Source organism: Alosa sapidissima, chromosome 4 (assembly GCF_018492685.1).
Source record: "Alosa sapidissima isolate fAloSap1 chromosome 4, fAloSap1.pri, whole genome shotgun sequence".
Classification (NCBI taxonomy): Eukaryota; Metazoa; Chordata; class Actinopteri; order Clupeiformes; family Clupeidae; genus Alosa; species Alosa sapidissima.
The window spans coordinates 36,878,487-36,895,177 of NC_055960.1; the positions used below are offsets into that span (position 1 = coordinate 36,878,487).

At 44.4% G+C, this 16,691-nt stretch overlaps 1 protein-coding gene across 1 annotated transcript in view; it reads right to left on the minus strand.

Moving 5' to 3' along the window:
- Window positions 1–13,337: 13,337 nt before the first annotated feature.
- camk1b (calcium/calmodulin-dependent protein kinase Ib) overlaps window positions 13,338–16,691 on the minus strand; it is a 38,524-nt gene continuing 35,170 nt past the window's right edge. The window contains 3 exon segments of the mRNA XM_042089198.1: window positions 13,338–15,038; window positions 15,272–15,434; window positions 16,288–16,375. Of these exon segments, the coding sequence (XP_041945132.1) occupies window positions 14,935–15,038; window positions 15,272–15,434; window positions 16,288–16,375 (355 nt within the window). The 3' untranslated portion in view covers window positions 13,338–14,934.

Consider the following 16,691-nt stretch of genomic DNA (forward strand, 5'->3'; position numbering starts at 1 on the left):
GAAAGCTGATCAGCGCTGGCCACGATGTGATGTCATTCATGTACTGGAGATTGTATCACGACTGGAGCACATCTGGTGGAACTCCCCCCCCCCCCCCCCCCCACGCACACACACACACACACATACACACACACACACGTTCCACTCCCTGTTCTGGGCACCCTGTCAGCTCTCTGTCGCTCAGGCCTGCCGTGCTGGGTGAGGTCATGACGATCGAATCCTCATGGAACCACCAGCACGCAGTGACCCCTCCAGCTCTCCAACCCAGCGAGCACCGGAACACACCACGTAACAGGAAACAAACATGTATAACACCTGGAGCATTTACATGCAAAGTGTAGTGAGTATTTATTGTTATTGTTCGATCCTGACAGTGTTGACTAATGAGTCATGCTGACTTGGAAAAGACTTGGAGAGGAATAAAACCTTGTGATTTAGGTGCGGTTCATGTAAGGATCTGGCTGGACAATCTCATGGCTCCACCCTGCATGCTAGCATGAGGCATTACGTCCCGTCCACAAAGGCGCCTCAGAAGTCTTCTGTGAAGACTGACCTCCCTTAAAAAAGAAGCTCTCAGGCCAAAAGCCATGCATCTCTGCTGCTGTTCCCCTCCACTGTAAAGGCGCTTCTCCCTGATGGATTGCCTACTCACAGGGGCCTGAACGCCACATAAAACTCTCCCCCCATGAGAAGCCCGGAGACTCCGGGAAGAGGGTGTTCCTCTGTCCCTGAGCATCACAACACGCTTGAAGAACATCTGAACTGCGCAGGCTGGTTTGACAAGCGCCAGCTAAAAGCAGGCAGGCTGTCTCCCCTTCCTTTGTTCAAGGAGAGAGAGACCCTATGGGAGAGACACTGTCTCCCTCTTTGTGTCTCCAACAACAGCCATAAACAAACAGAGATGTGGGGGTTGGAGAGCTTTAGAAACTCTTCAGTGTGTGTTTCACCCAGATGGAGTTGAGGTTCATATTGGGGCAGCCGTGGCCTACTGGTTAGCACTTTGGACTTATTACTGGAGGGTTGCCAGTTCGAACCCCGACAAGTAGGCACAGCTGAAGTGCCCTTGAGCAAGGCACCTAACCCCTCACTGCTCCCCGAGCGCCGCTGATGTTGCAGGCAGCTAACTGTGCTGGGATTAGTGTGTGCTTCACCTCACTGTGTGCTGAGTGTGTTTCACTAATTCATGGATTGGGATAAATGCAGAGACCAAATTTCCCTCACGGGATCAAAAGAGTATATATACTTACTTATACTTATATCAGTGTATACATAAGTCAACAGCAGCCATGGGGAAATATAAATGCGGTATAAATATGAGAGTGGACCAAGTCCACCTTCTTCTGCAGTGCAACTGTGTGTGGGGGTTTAAAGCGGCTTTTCTGGGCAGTAAGGGCTGCCATGCGTGCACATTATGCTTGCCTGACCCATTGCCCCTGGAATTCCATCCATGCTGACCTGTTCTTTGATCTCTTGTGTAAATGAACCATTATGAAAAGAAGTCCCATTCAGACAAGAGACTGCAGTAGAGTCAGCAGTGGAAAATCCATTCATTGATAATTCTCTGGCCCTCTAAACCCCCCCGTCTCACTCGCTCGTTTTTGGACCGACAGCCTGTGGACTGGAAAGTTTCATTCTTCATCACAGACTGGTGCTCTGACTTGTATTTTTTTTTTAAATATGGCAAACAACACACACGCCAAGTTTCTAGCGTGACCAAATCAATCCTGATAAGACGCAAGCACATACAAATGAAAAACATCCTGTGCTCGTTTGAGGGCAAATATATATCAGTCTCTTACTGTATGTCTGGAGGACCGCAGCCTTAAAACAGCTTTTATTGTCCTCTGAGCTGAAAAATAGACAAGGGGGCAGTAAGGCCAAGGCACATAATAATATCTGGACAGAAGGAAAACAGAAGAGGGAAAGGAAGGAGAAGGCTGCAGTCTTTGAGGATGAGAAACAAACACGAACCGTGGACAGATGGTCAGTTTCATGTTGTGTCCACAGGTAGGTCCACTCAGTCGGCGAAAGGAGAGAGCCCTCACAGAGACGGTGAAAGGAGAGAGCCCTCACAGAGACGGCTGAAGGAGAGAGCCCTCACAGAGACGGCTGAAGGAGAGAGCCCTCACAGAGACGGCTGAAGGAGAGATGCAGACAGAGCCCCAAGTGCCATTAAAAGTGGCTGCCTGTAAAGTGGCTGCCTGTAAAGTATTTGAATTTGTTTTGGAGGCCGCGTCAGACGGCTGGAAACTTTTGGGTCAAATGTTTTTTAGGAGTGTGTGTGTGTGTGTGTGTGTGTGTGTGTGTGTGTGGAGGGGGGGGGGGGTGGAAGGAGGAAACACATTAACCAGGGAGGCTAATTCATTAGTGAGCAAACTTTTCCTCCTCGACAGGTCGACCATGTTTCCCCCTATTCTGGCACTTGAGGGGCTGCGGCTCGCCAGGCGACTGTGTCCAGTGCGGCTCGCCAGGCGACTGTGTCCAGATCGAGGCTCTCCACCCAGAGGAGCAGGGCTGGACGCGGGGGATATCTCCTACATGTCTGGACGACTTTTAGAAACGATCCACTCCAGTTCATCTGCCATCTGCTTCTCATGCAAAGGGACATGCTGGATAGTAGTATTCTCATGCAAAGGGACATGCTGGATAGTAGTATACATATATATGTATATATATATATATATATATACTCATGCAAAGGGACATGCTGGATAGTAGTAAAATGTGGTGAAACACCAAATATAAATTCCCCATTCCTCACATGATATCACTGGTTATGGTTAAAATAAGAAATTTAGTTGCGGAACACAACCAAACCACAAATAAAGAGTAGGAGGATTTTGTAAGGCTATAAAAACACAAGAGTCTAATTCAATTGTTCTGTGCATGCTTCTCTCCCCACCAGTTGGCCTATGCTGCTTGTTCCTTTAAAAACGGTTATCTTGTCCCCATAATTCAGCTTCATCTTTCTCCCATTTGAAAATAAGCTCAGTCAGAAGGGCAGTGTGGTCAAGAGTGAAATGAGGCCCACATGGGAGCCGTGTTTGACCATTTCTGGAGGTGAAATTTGTTCCTATCGTCCAGACAACACCTTATCCTCTGACAGCTGATTCCTTTCTTGGACAGCAGGTCAGACCCCCTCGCCTTCCCACATATTCCCGCCCTTTGATGGCACTGTAAGACCTGGACACAGAAGCCCTGTTTGGCCTTCGCCCTGACTTGGACGCCCCTCTCTGCACGGCGGACGCTTCTGCAAAGAAAAGGGCACCCTGTGGACCCGCAGAAAGATGGCGAGACAATGCGCTGGCGTTGACAGGCTAGTGGTCCGCGGCATAGCGGGCCAAGTGTGCACGGCCATGTCTGTCTCCCTCCGCTCTGTCTTCACCGTCACATAGTGCCAAGAGTGCTGTACATCAGCTATGCTGAAAGAGACCTTTGGCATTCACATGCAGTGAGATCACAAGATGTATCTGAGAACAAACTCATGTGCTTTAATGCAAAGATATACACTGGGATTGCACGCTCAGAGTAAGTGTAAGAGTTTCCTTGAGTGAAGCTCTAAATCTACCCAGGTAATAAGATGCAGATGGAGACTAGCTAACACTTGAGGCTAAGAGTAGATCAATTTAATGACCTCAGTGATCATTTGTGCACTAGATTTGTGAGTCTTTATCTAGCTTGCTCTGTTCAAATCCCTTACAGGTATCCATTAAGTCACTGAGCAGATCCCCTTAAATACCCAGACTGGGCCAGACTGACAAATGATGGAAAGGGTCAGAGGCTGCCCTGGCTTTGGTGAAAGACACATGCGAAACACCTCACACACACACACACCTCACATTCATGCATAAACACACACACACACGCACACACAAACACACACACACACACACACACACACACACACACACACTGTAAAATCCAATAAGTAAACCTTACTTAAAAAAACCATGGAAACCGATTGCCTTGAAAAATCAGACTAAAATGGACTCGGATTCTAAAACTGAGCTTACAAGCAATTCCTTAGTGTAGTGTATTAACACTACAGCAAATTCCTCTTTAACCTACCTAGGTATTGCAAGTGAAGTGTACTTTAGTTTTCATTCATGAAACTCATGTTCTGAAGTTGAGGTAACTAATCAACCAATTCCTCATATCTGGAATATGTAGTAACAGTTACTTGAACAGCAAGTTAATCTTACTTGGTGAAACCATGGAAACCGATTGCCTTCAATTTAGCAAGTAAATTTTACTCATATACACAAGTTTGAATAAAAATAGGCTCTATTCTAAAATAATGACATTTACAACTGCATCAGGTACAAATACGGCTTTGAATTATTTATTATTCTTGTAAAAACAACAAAATTGTGTTGTTTTAATAAAAAAAAAAACATCTTAAAATGTCTTAAATGGCACAATTTAGCTGTAGCAACAACCTACATCTTCCTTTTTTCTCCTTGAACATTTTATAAAAATCTTTTTTAAAAGGCCTGAAACTAAAATATACACACTTTAAGTATCTCAGTAGCCTGTACCAAATAAAAATCAACACAGTAGTCTAACGTAAATTAACACAATACATGAAAAATACTGTCTTCTTAAAGGGATATTCCACCATTTGGAGAATTACACTAATTTTCCACCTCTCCGTGAGTTAAACAATTGATTTTTACCTTTCTCCAGTTCATCCAGCCATTCTCTGAGACTGGCGATACCACTTTTAGCTCCAGCCTAGCATAGATCATTGAATCGAATTAGTCCATTAGCATCTCGCCTGCTAGCATCACGTTTAAGCGTGACTAAGATTCCCGGTAATTTTCCTATTTAAAACTTGTCTCCTTTCAAGTAAGAAAGTGTAATAAGACTAATGGAAAATCAAATGTAGAGATTTTCTAGGCTGATTTGACATGGAACTATACTCTCATTCAGGCGTAATAATCCAGTCACTAACCGATTCGTCTGCTGCAGCTCAACTTTGTTGCTGGAAGTTAGCCTACAGGGACTATTTTCAGGTGCTGCATGATATCATTGTGCTGCTGTGCCCATGGTGTTCCTTGATTATTACGCTGGAATGAGAGTATAGTTCCATGTCAAATCAGCCTAGAAAATTGCCACGTTTAATTTTCCGTTGGTCTTATTACACTTTCTAACTTGAAAGGAGACAAGTTTTAAATAGGAAAATTCCTGGAAATCAAAAAAGTCACTTTTAAACATGATAAGCTAATGGTCTAGTCAGATTCAATGATCTATGCTAGGATGGAGCTAAAATTAGTATCGCCAGACTCGGAGAACGCCTGGATGAACTGGAGAAAGGTAAAAATCAATTGTTTAACTCAAGGGGAGGTGGAAAATGAGTGTAATTCCTCAAATGGTGGAATATCCCTTTAAACATCTCTTAAAACTTAATCAGGCCGCCAAATTCTAAATGACTTACCACCACAGACTTAAAGGGGAATTCCGGTATGATATTGACCTAAAGTGTGTTGAAACATGATGCAGAATGTGTACGTATGTCTCATAGCTCATCACGGCTTGTCCCCTGCACTCCTCGGCATCGGTCTAGCCATGCAAATAAATCACTGTTTTACACCATTTACGAGGCTCAAAGTATCTCCACACTTCATTGGTAAACTCAATTCTGTGGAAATGCATGGATTTCAGTTGCTGCTACTGGAAGCAACTGGAATACATGCATTTCCACGGAATTATTTTTGGAATCTGATCCCTTATCATACCTGTTCATTCGTACTCGTCGCTCCACTTATCGTGACTAAATTCAAGATGGCTGCGAACGGTAAACTTTCTTAAGGTACTGTCTGTATAAATCGTCTTGTAGATAAACTACCAGTGCTTTTTCCAAGTTCTCAATGTCTCGTTTTAAATGTCAGGGCCCTCGGAAGTCTACCAATGAAGTGTGGAGATACTTTGAGCCTCGTAAATGGTGTAAAACAGTGATTTATTTGCATGGCTAGACCGATGCCGAGGCACCCCCATTGAAAAAGCTGTTGGTAGCATCGGCTAGCTAGCGCCAGATTTCGGAGTGCAGGGGACAAGCCGAAATGAGCTATGAGACATACGTTCACACTCGGCATCATGTTTCAACACACTTTAAGTCAATATCACACCAGAATTCTCCTTTCAGTTTAGAACCATATAAGCTCAAAAAATAGAAAAGATCTCAGCAGAATATTTTAAAGACTTTGCCATTTTGGTGGTAGCTTGTTCTGACCCAAACCAAGCATCACCTTTTGAATGAAATTCAATGTATTTTTCATTGACTTGGGGTAATCAAGGTGTAAGGCATATGATAACCCAAACAAGATGCAGCGTGCTTCAGGCAAACTTTTGAGACCATCCATTACCAGCCTCCCCTCAATGATGATGGCTGTAGACACTGGCTCCAGGTGGATAAGAGTTAGATCAACCGGTGTGTCATCATCAATGACCGTCAGCAGCCCAAAGGAGACTTGTGCCCACACGTCCTCACCATCAGTAACCTGTAAAACAAATAGAAACACAAAGGCAACAGTTAAATATATGACTGATTAGTTATTAGCGTCCAAACTGTACCTTGCTGAAATATAAAATAAATGAACGGTAATGCTGCTGCAAGTAATCCAAGCTTTGTGTTGATCTCTTGAGGATGTCATCAGCATGAAATGATACAAAAGATTTAAAAACATACAAGCAATTTTCAGCATTGAATTACATCCATGGAAACGTACCACTTACCGTAAATGGTGTAAACCAGTGATTTATTTGCATGGCTAGGCCGATGCCCGAGGCACCCCCATCGGAAACCTGTTGGTAGCATCGGCTAATAGCGCCAGATTTCGGAGTGCAGGGGACAAGCCGAGATGAGCTATGAGACAAAAGTTCAAGGTATCATGTTTCAACACACTTTAGGTCAATATCATACCGAACTTCTCCTTTAAATGTTGAATACACACTAGTATGGAAATCACAGCCTCCATATGGGCATGGAATGTTAATTTCAAATGACTACACACACATGTGAAAAAATCTGCTTCAGTGCAGGGCTCCCCATATGACTGAAAAATGCATAAGCAATCCATATGAAGACAAGGTATTGGTTGTTGCCGAATAAACCCGCCATGTCTTAGACGATAATGCTTAAATAACTGACCTCTTTTGTCTGCCGAAAAAATGCAATGCGTACATTTCCACTGCATGCTTACACTACCATCTTCTAAATTCGCAGCTAACCTTAACTAGCTAACCTAACTTGATTCTGTATTCACTACCTCCTGCTTTAAAATTCTAAATTAGCTGCCAACTTTGAATTGGACATTAATTTACTAGTAGTTAAAGTTACACATTAATTTATCCAACTGTTAATGCAAAACATCTGTGGTGTGGTGGGGGGAAGGGGGGCCATCGATCTAACGTTAGCTCCTTCGAACCCAAAACATGCCTGGGCAAAATAAAAACAGTTCACCAACATATATATCCTTACAGCTTACCACAAAGTCTTCCGAAAGGAAAAGGTCTGATGTTTATTTTTTATCTTCTGAATGCTTTCAACAACGATTCTTCGGAAGAGCAAACTGAGAGGGCGAAAATTCAAATCACTCCAGCACAGTAACGTTAACGTCTTCCTTGCATGCTCCCACTTCTTCTTCTTCTTCTTCCCTGCAGAAATACGCACAAGGGCGCCTCCTAATGGTAGAAATTTGTCACTGTTGAGGTTACTTGTCTCAGACAAGTTGACCTCAGTCTTATTATGAAGTAACATGCTTTTTTCAACATGGAAGTAACTGTTACTTTACTCTAATCATTAAGATGCACACATTTGTTGCTGAAAGTAAAGTAAACAAGGTTAATGCAAGTTTACACAAGTGTTAGATTTTACAGTGCACACACACACAGATTCTCTTCGACACACACCGTCTCACACACAAACACACACAAACACATGCACACACAGAGATAAAGAGAGAGACACACAGCGTGTCGTGAGAATGACCGACGAGTTCCTGCCAGAATATGTCTGGCTTGTTTTGCGGGCTGGTCTGACCCCCCTGACCCCATGGCCCTGTGACAAGTGGGAGTGAGAGAGAGTCTGATGTGCTCAGAGCCGTTCAATAAAGCAGAGTGAGCTTTGGGGAGTGAGTGAGTTATCACCGAGAGCTGGGAGGCTTTAGAGGAGCCCTGAGAGGATGAGCAGTTACTTTGCTGTACTTGTTGGAGCCTCACAGAGACACCCTCTCTCTGAGTGATTTATTTTATTTTATCTGTGTCATGAATCGGATGCCAGATAAAGGGACCAGTTGATGTTTTCAGCAAGAGGAGGGAATATGTAAAAACGTAGATCAGAGGGCAATAAAAGTGTACAGAGATAGATAGATATCACCATAGACATGTAGTTGTAAATGCAATCTTGATGGAAAGTTACACACACATTGAATTACTTCAAATGACATGAATGTTTGCAGAAGTCTTTTCCTAAAAAACAAAACAGAGATAATTATACTCCATAGCAATCCACGCCTTTACCACATACAAAACAATAAAACAGCACTTAAGACATTACTAAGCCCTGTCCTTTCCACAACTCCAAATTCATGGGCAACTTCACTGGCTTTGCGTTTGGGCTGGGTGGCACTGGCTTTGCGTTTGGGCTGGGTGGCACTGGCAGTATTGACAGAAGAGGGAATGTAAGAGGAACAGACAAGGGTGTAGGTTTCCTGCGTGTAGTCCCCTCACTGCCAGGAGCACAGTCTTACGCAGTCGAGAAGTCAGGGAGGCTTTCTCCCTGCTGTTTACTCTGATCCTCGCCACAGCCATCAGGACAAGGCTTAGTGGTCTTGAGCAGCAGGGGTTGGGGAGGGACATTCACATCGTGTGGGTAAAAAAAGGGGCTGTTTTGATTATAGGGAATGATTGGAAAAACAGAAAGGCCAGAAGCTAATTCTTTATTATCTGGTTTGTCCTAATGTTCCCGTGTTGGTGTGCAGGATTGTGTCTTTTTGAGTTTTGCATAGCTGTAGTCATGTTTTCTTTTTTTCCTGAAAAAGAGGGTGAGATGGAGAGAAAGATTGAATAAGAGAAGGAGTGAGGGAGGGTGGTGTAAAGAGGGAGGAGAGCAGAGTTTGACGGACGGTCCCTGACCTGTCCGCCCGATGACAGCAAAGGTAAAGTGACCTCGAGCTCCTCACCCAGACAGGCATGCATAGCTCCGGTGGTTTTGAATGTGTGCGGACCTGTGGGGGAAGTGAGCTGGGTGGTCTGCAAGCTAGACTGGCCCTTGGGGGACTCCGTAGGAAGTGGAGAGTGAAGGCTGGCCCTTGGAGGTGGTCTGACAGTCGGTCGCACACAAGGGGAAAAAAACACAAAGGGGTGGAAATAAAAACAACAGGGGGTCCCCCGAAGAATACAGAACCCTGAAAAGGTCTATGGGCACTTCCATGGAGCACAAAAGGGACAGGAGCAAAACCATGCATTGCCAGAGGATGTTCCTGGAAGAGTGCATTTAGACTTGGCAGCATCAGGTGACCAGTAGCAGTTTTGTGCGGCTCATGGGAAAATTCTCTAGTAAAGACTTTTTGGTTGCTTCCCCCATAAGCTCCGAGGACCCTGTCCTAGATCTCCATCCCACAGCAAACCACAAGCGCTGTTTCCCTCGCAAGTACCCTAACCCCAAACGTTCTCGTCCAAACCCAGCGCTGGGCCCGACTGCTATTATCCCCATCACCACTTCCTTTCCTCCCTTCGCGCCGAGCTGACGCAGCCGCCCGGCCCGACCGCGCTTCACATAACTTGCATATCTCCTCAGGCTGCAGTCACGTACCGCTCATGTCCAGACTGTATCGCTAATTTCAGCTGCGTGATGCTACTGCTAATACTCGTTAACTGCTTCATGGTGAATTTATTACAGGGAGATCTGACGAGAGACAGCGGTGGTATTAGCAGTGCGAGCATTCTTGAAACAAACAGCAGAGCGCCGGTGATGACAGACAACCTCTGTGCCAACTTATCTAGAGAGCGTCACGAAAAGAGTACTCGGACAGACGGTGCATAGACAAGGAAAGTTTAATAGACTGTCCATTAACAAACCTCCTCAAAGTACAAATCATTGGCTTTAATATTGAGCAATACTCCATATTTAATATTCTAGGACCACGATGCATTGCATCAATACATAATAGCTCATATCAGCTTTTAAAGGCTATATACTGTGTTAACATATAAATATGTCATCATTTATAAACATAGGCGACTAAAACAGATCTCAGAGTAACTGAAACAAAACAGGTGAGAAACAGATATACAATTTTCAAAGTTTAAGAGACAAAACAAGCTTCAAATGCAGATTGGGCAGAAAGGCAAGGGCGATAAACCAATAATATTCTTACGTAATAACCAGCACGGAATCAAGAAACCATTCATTAAAAGCCCTTCATATCCTATTTGCATAAATATTACATTTTAGATTAGCTAAAGTTGTTGTTAAGGAGTGGGAATGGCAAGGATTCACAAATATTCACAAATTAGTTTACATGTGCTAATTTGTAAAAAAAAAAAAAAAACTAAAAAAAAAGCAATTTAATTCAAATGAAAATGGGGAACATTGTAACCCCGGTTGCTGTCCTGAGCTGTGCTGAGCACATCAATTTTCATCGCCTCATTTCAGACGTCACAGGAAGAAGAATTTTTTTTAATTAGGCCTACCTCAGAGTGGCTGCATACATGTACATGGCCACAAACAATCTTCAACCACAAAATGGGGAGAATGAAGCATTAGCATTCAGAGGAATAGTCTAAGAGGTAGATACGGGGTCCAATTTAATGCTAGTACTAGTATTGTGGTGTAGGAAAAATGGGTTGTCCAAGTTTAAATGAGTAATTTGTAAGTTTTTTTTTAATAATTTGTCTACATATTTATCACATTAAAATGCTAGATCATTACTGATTTAATTAATAATTGTACCATAAATGTAGTGTTTTAAAGTGTTCACGATTTTCACCAATGTCCTCAATCTTATGAGAGAGTGGGGGGGGAACTTTTGTAAAGAGGTAGGACAAAAAATGATGAAGATGATGATATATTGTTTCTGCTTACAATACATTACTGATAGACCTATTATCAGTATAATACTGGTGCCAAATTTCAATACTTTTGGACAATTAAAACACATTTAATCATTCTAGTTTTCCAGGACATCACTACACTCCAGGCTTCTTGATATAGTGGTCATAGTAAGTAGTAGTAGGAGAGAACATCTCCTGGGATTGGCTGGGATTGGAGAGAGCCTTGATTGTGAGCAGAGATTTCTCTTTATCATCCAAAACAACTAGGGGATTTACGCCCCCTGAAATCCTTCCAATCTGCAGAGTTCAATTTGCTACACATTACTTTGAGAGTTTGTCAAAAATATATTGTCATGGGTGGGCATTGAAAGAAATATACAATAAATAATTCTGATGTGAAGATTCCTTATATTGTCAAAAATAATATATACTCTTATCTGAATACAATATTTTCATGGTGTAAACAAGAGATAATTATCTTTACATACAGTGCAAACCACACCATGCAGACAACAATGCAAGGAATTGTTCTGCCATAAGGTGTATGTAGCCTACAGCGCTATATAATGTTACCAGAACAATAACCACACATTCAACTGAAATCGTAATACCCTGAAGATGGAAAAAGACAGTTGACCACCCCAACTTTGCAAGGAACTGCAAGGCAATCCTCATTTTCAAATGAGTCTAAGTAGTAGGCCTACTCTTCAGAGTGAGTTTACTTGCCCATTTAGACAAGGACTGCAGATAATTCACAGGTCCATTAATACATGTTGCAATGGTGCCACCCAAACTACTATAAATTCTAGTTTGGGCGGAGGACTGATATGATGGTCAACGTGAAGTTAGTTTGCTTTTTGTGATGCTGCTGTTTTCCCTGCCTAGGGTGGTCTTGTCACTCATTTCAGCGCTTTGCAATACCTAAAGCTATACAGCACACAGCTACACATAACCACTCAAGGAAACACTAGCACACACTACCCACAACAATGGCCACAACATCGGGCAACTGAATTCATTCGGTTTCAAGTCATCAGGAAAATGTAGAAGTATATCTCCACCACTTCAAACTGGCTATGCTTAGTTTGATGGTAATGAGTGACTGCATCAGAAGTTCAGAACGGTTGCACTGAGAGCTCTGCCTCCAAGATAGCGATGTGATGATTCTACCAGTGTGTGTCTGAACATTCTTAAAGTAAATAAATGCTAGTTAGCTAACATGCACACTCTGACTGATTTGTATTCATTTCGATACGTGGAAATGACTGCAAATGAATGGGTGTGCTATCAAAGTGAACTTCCATTCTGTAGTCAAAAATAGCCAAGTGCATAAGGGCAGCAGTACTGAGATAATACCATTCTCGTTACTTCTCTAAAATATCCCTTCATAGTATTTGGTAGAACATGGTCCTAATTCTCAAGCAATCTCACAATATTACCAACTATATCAACTATTGCAAACACACACGCAAACAGACTCACACACACACACAAAACTGACATTCACACAAGTAAACAGCGCAAATGATTCAATATAAGGTGCTAAAAGTAGAAATAAGACATCGAACATCAAAAGAAAGACACAGCACTTTCACTTTCCATTGAGTTTGTTCTCACATTCTACACATGCAGAATCATAGAATCACAAAACCGTTTTTTTTTGTTTGTTTTTCTTGTTTTTGTTTTCTGAACCCAGTCTGGCACAGAATGAAGAGTCCAGACCGTTAACACACTTCCCCTGTGTGGCTCAGTGGACTACAGCCCTCCCTCTCCCTCCTTGCTGGACTTTTCAAGGCAGTCACGCCGGAGAGAGAGAGAGCAGAGGAGCCTTCCCACGGGAGCCGGAGAGGCTGTTTCCAGAGTAACAAGCCATACGCCTGGACAGGACGGAGATGGACATGCCCTTATTTCAGCTTTTATGACCTGCACTGTGAGATTAGGCTTGTGTGTTTGTCTGTGTGTGTGTGTGTGTGTGTGTGTGTGCACACATTTATGTATAATGTGTGCATGTGTGCGTTTGTCTTTTGGACGAAATTAAACAAGGACGTTTGAGCCACTACACTTGCATTTCCTCATTGCTAGACGCCAGCGATATCCCTGCATCAGTGCACCTGTTCAGTTCTGGCATCGCAGACATGTGACATAAATGGAGCTATGGGACTAAAACAGTGGTCATGAATCGGCTGTGGACACAAGTGCCGCGTGTGCAACTAAAAACATGGCAAAAGAGTGACTTTATGATAAAAACAAAATCAATGAAATCAGGAAATGAGGCAAGAGGGTACAACACAAACGTTCTTTAATTGGTGTTCTGTACACAACCGATAGTGAGAAACATGAATGGCATGGGAGCGAGAAGAAGCATGAAAAACAAAAAGCAATCCACCAAGGAACATAAAAAAGCAACACGTCTGAAAGGCTTACAACATGAGAATGTGTGGCTTGAAGTTCAAACAGTTTTGTTGTAAGACAGGAGACAAACCCCTTCAGAAATTCACTGGTTCTGTGTAGTTCTACATTACAATGTACAGTCTGATAGGATCGGTATCCCCATGAGTAGGATGTTTGGCTGACACTGAAATGGATGCATTTACTGAGTGCTGGGTGCATCCGTCTTGCTAAATGCCGACTGCTATAGTGCCCAGGAGAACTCACTGCCTATGTAGTGCTATTTCTATACTGACAAGTTATGTTTGCCTTATCTGACTAACATAAAAAGCAATGATAATGATTTGATGAAACTCTTCAACGACCTTTTTGCCTTTGTCGCTTTTTGACAAGACTACAGTTGTGTTGGAATGACACAAAAATAGACACGCAAACACTTGATACTGCAACCCTGAAGGCACTGCAGATTCTGATAAGCTGAGCTGGTTCATCTGTTGTCACATGTAAAATAGACACACATGGGGTATTGCAAGGACAATACTCCAACACAGGAGAGTGCAGCATGGCTGAACAAATATGTCACATTTCCTGAAGGGGACACAGGAAGAACTCTAGTTTTATCCATTCGCATGAGTCAACATTGAGAGAAACATGTTCCACACATACAGTACTTACTGTGTCATGGAGGAATGTATACATGCATGTATCGTACCTGCCTGTAACACCTGGCTTTTCCCACGTAAATTAAGGTTGCGACTTCTACGCAATCTGTGCTAGAGGATTAAGAAAAGCAGGTAAAAGAGGCTATATTCATGTAAAATCGTACATGCTGACCAGACCCTGAACTCTCCAACTGGTCTGCATTGGAACATCTATCCTCATACAGTAATGTAAAAGAGCTCCAATGAAATGAGGTGCACTGGAGAAGCCAGGGCTTCTGTCTGCCAGTAAAAAAAAAAAAAAGAAAAGAAAAGAGAAGGAGCATTTGTTTTGTTTTTGGAATAAAAGAAACAGATTAAAAACACTACACTGCATATAGAAATATGGAGATGGAGACAGAAGAGCGTTTCTTAAAGGATGATTACAACAACGTCCAAGCTCTGTCCACCTCCAAAGATTACCCATGATCCACCTGAGGAACACCTCTCCTCCTCTCTCTCTCTCTCTCTCTCTCTCTCTCTCTCTCTATCCCTTCATATCCTCACGATGTGCCAGCGCTCTCCTGCTCCTCCTCCTCCTCTGTCGGCCTAAAGTGACTCCCTCCATTGGCGTGTAGTAGTGTCCCTTTCCTCCCCAAAACCCTGGATTCTTTACACAACAGCGCTCCCTGGTGTCGGGCCGCTGGAACAACACTCCATATTCCTGGCCAGACTGGGGATTAGTGTCGGGCTCCAGTGATGCGAAACAGGGACAGTCTTGAGGTCGGTTTTTTGGCAGTGGGGCGGCACGGTGCGGTGTTGCACGGCGCTGCACTGCGCGACGCGGTGATGCTCACACGCGGCTGGTGGGGTGGCAGCGGTATGCGCAGTTCTGCAGGGCGTCAGCCTCTGATCCGTCAGCTGCCACCTCTGAACAGCCTCCCTCACACTGGGCCTCTGGATAGACAGATAGACAGAGAGAGAGAGAGAGAGAGAGAGAGAGAGAGGTAGAGAGAGTGAGAGACATCAACACGCTCTACCACCCTAGCATGTGATGGACTAAAATCCACGGACTAATTTATTTATAGCTCTTTTTTACCTTTACCACTCTGTATTACGGCAGGTGAAGATGCAGGTGCTCTAAACTCACTGTATTACGGCAGGTGAAGATGCAGGTGCTCTAAACTCACTCTGCTCGGCGTCCTGCTCCTCGTCTTCGTCGCGCTCGGGGAGCAGCAGGTGCCCGGCGCCGTGGCAGGGGCTGGGCAGGCTGGTCTGGCTGGTGCCCTCCTGGCTGGTGCCCAGCTGCAGCCGGCGCATGTGCCGCACCACCGCCGTGGCGTTGAAGGCTTGCTGAGGGTGGCACGGGAGAGAGCGACAGGGGGGGGGCAAGAAAGAAACACAATAATCAGCGCACACTGGGCTTTTACCGGCCCGGAACAGCTTACGCTCTTACGCAACTCTGCTGGGAAACATCTGGCGCTACAAATGGCACCAGGCCCCATCATGAGTGAGTTTGAGTCCCTGCAGGCACACGTGTGCTTAGATACGTGCACCCCTTTAACTATGGCACGCCCTGCTGACATACGTGCACCCCTTTAACTATGGCACGCCCTGCTGACATACGTGCACCCCTTTAACTATGGCACGCCCTACTGACATACGTGCACCCCTTTAACTATGGCACGCCCTGCTGACATACGTGCACCCCTTTAACTATGGCACGCCTTGCTGACATACGCGCACCGCCTTGCTTAGATACGCGCACCCCTTTAACTATGGCACACCTTGCTGACATACGTGCACCCCTTTAACTATGGCACACCTTGCTGACATACGTGCACCCCTTTAACTATGGCACGCCCTGCTGACATACGTGCACCCCTTTAACTTTGGCACGCCTTGCTTAGATACGCGCACCCCTTTAACTATGGCACGCCTTGCTGACACACGTGCACCCCTTTAACTATGGCACGCCCTGCTGACATACGTGCACCCCTTTAACTATGGCACGCCCTGCTGACATACGTGCACCCCTTTAACTATGGCACGCCTTGCTGACAGTTGATGTAAATAATGCAGTGCGATGGCCCTCATGTCTCCTTCCTTCCTGCAGTGATGGTGGAAGGTACACCGTGTGCTCTCCTGATGCCTGCCATGCCTGGGGGCCTGCGTCAGCAGCAGACGGAGGAGAGAAGGTCTTTACCTTCCATTTGCTTTTGGCAAAGTTCTTCTTGATCTGAGCGCTGACGGACTCGTGAATGTTCTTGTCCAGAGCCGTGTCTCCAGCGATCCTGCGGAGATGGGAGGCAATATTAGGACTAATGGCCCCTTTAAACACACACACACACACGCACACACAAGCATGCGCTCGCCCACACACACACACACACACACACACACACACACACACACACACACACACACACATCCCCTCACAGAGGGAGGGAAACTGCAGCCGCAAATATGATGGGGGAATCTGGGGTACCAATTTTAATTCATCTTGCAGACATTTCCAAGCAGACTCTCTGACAGTGAACAATTAACAGCCCTGCCTGCCATAAATCACTGCGGTTATATAAGGCACTGTGCTGAAAAGTGAATGAAGAA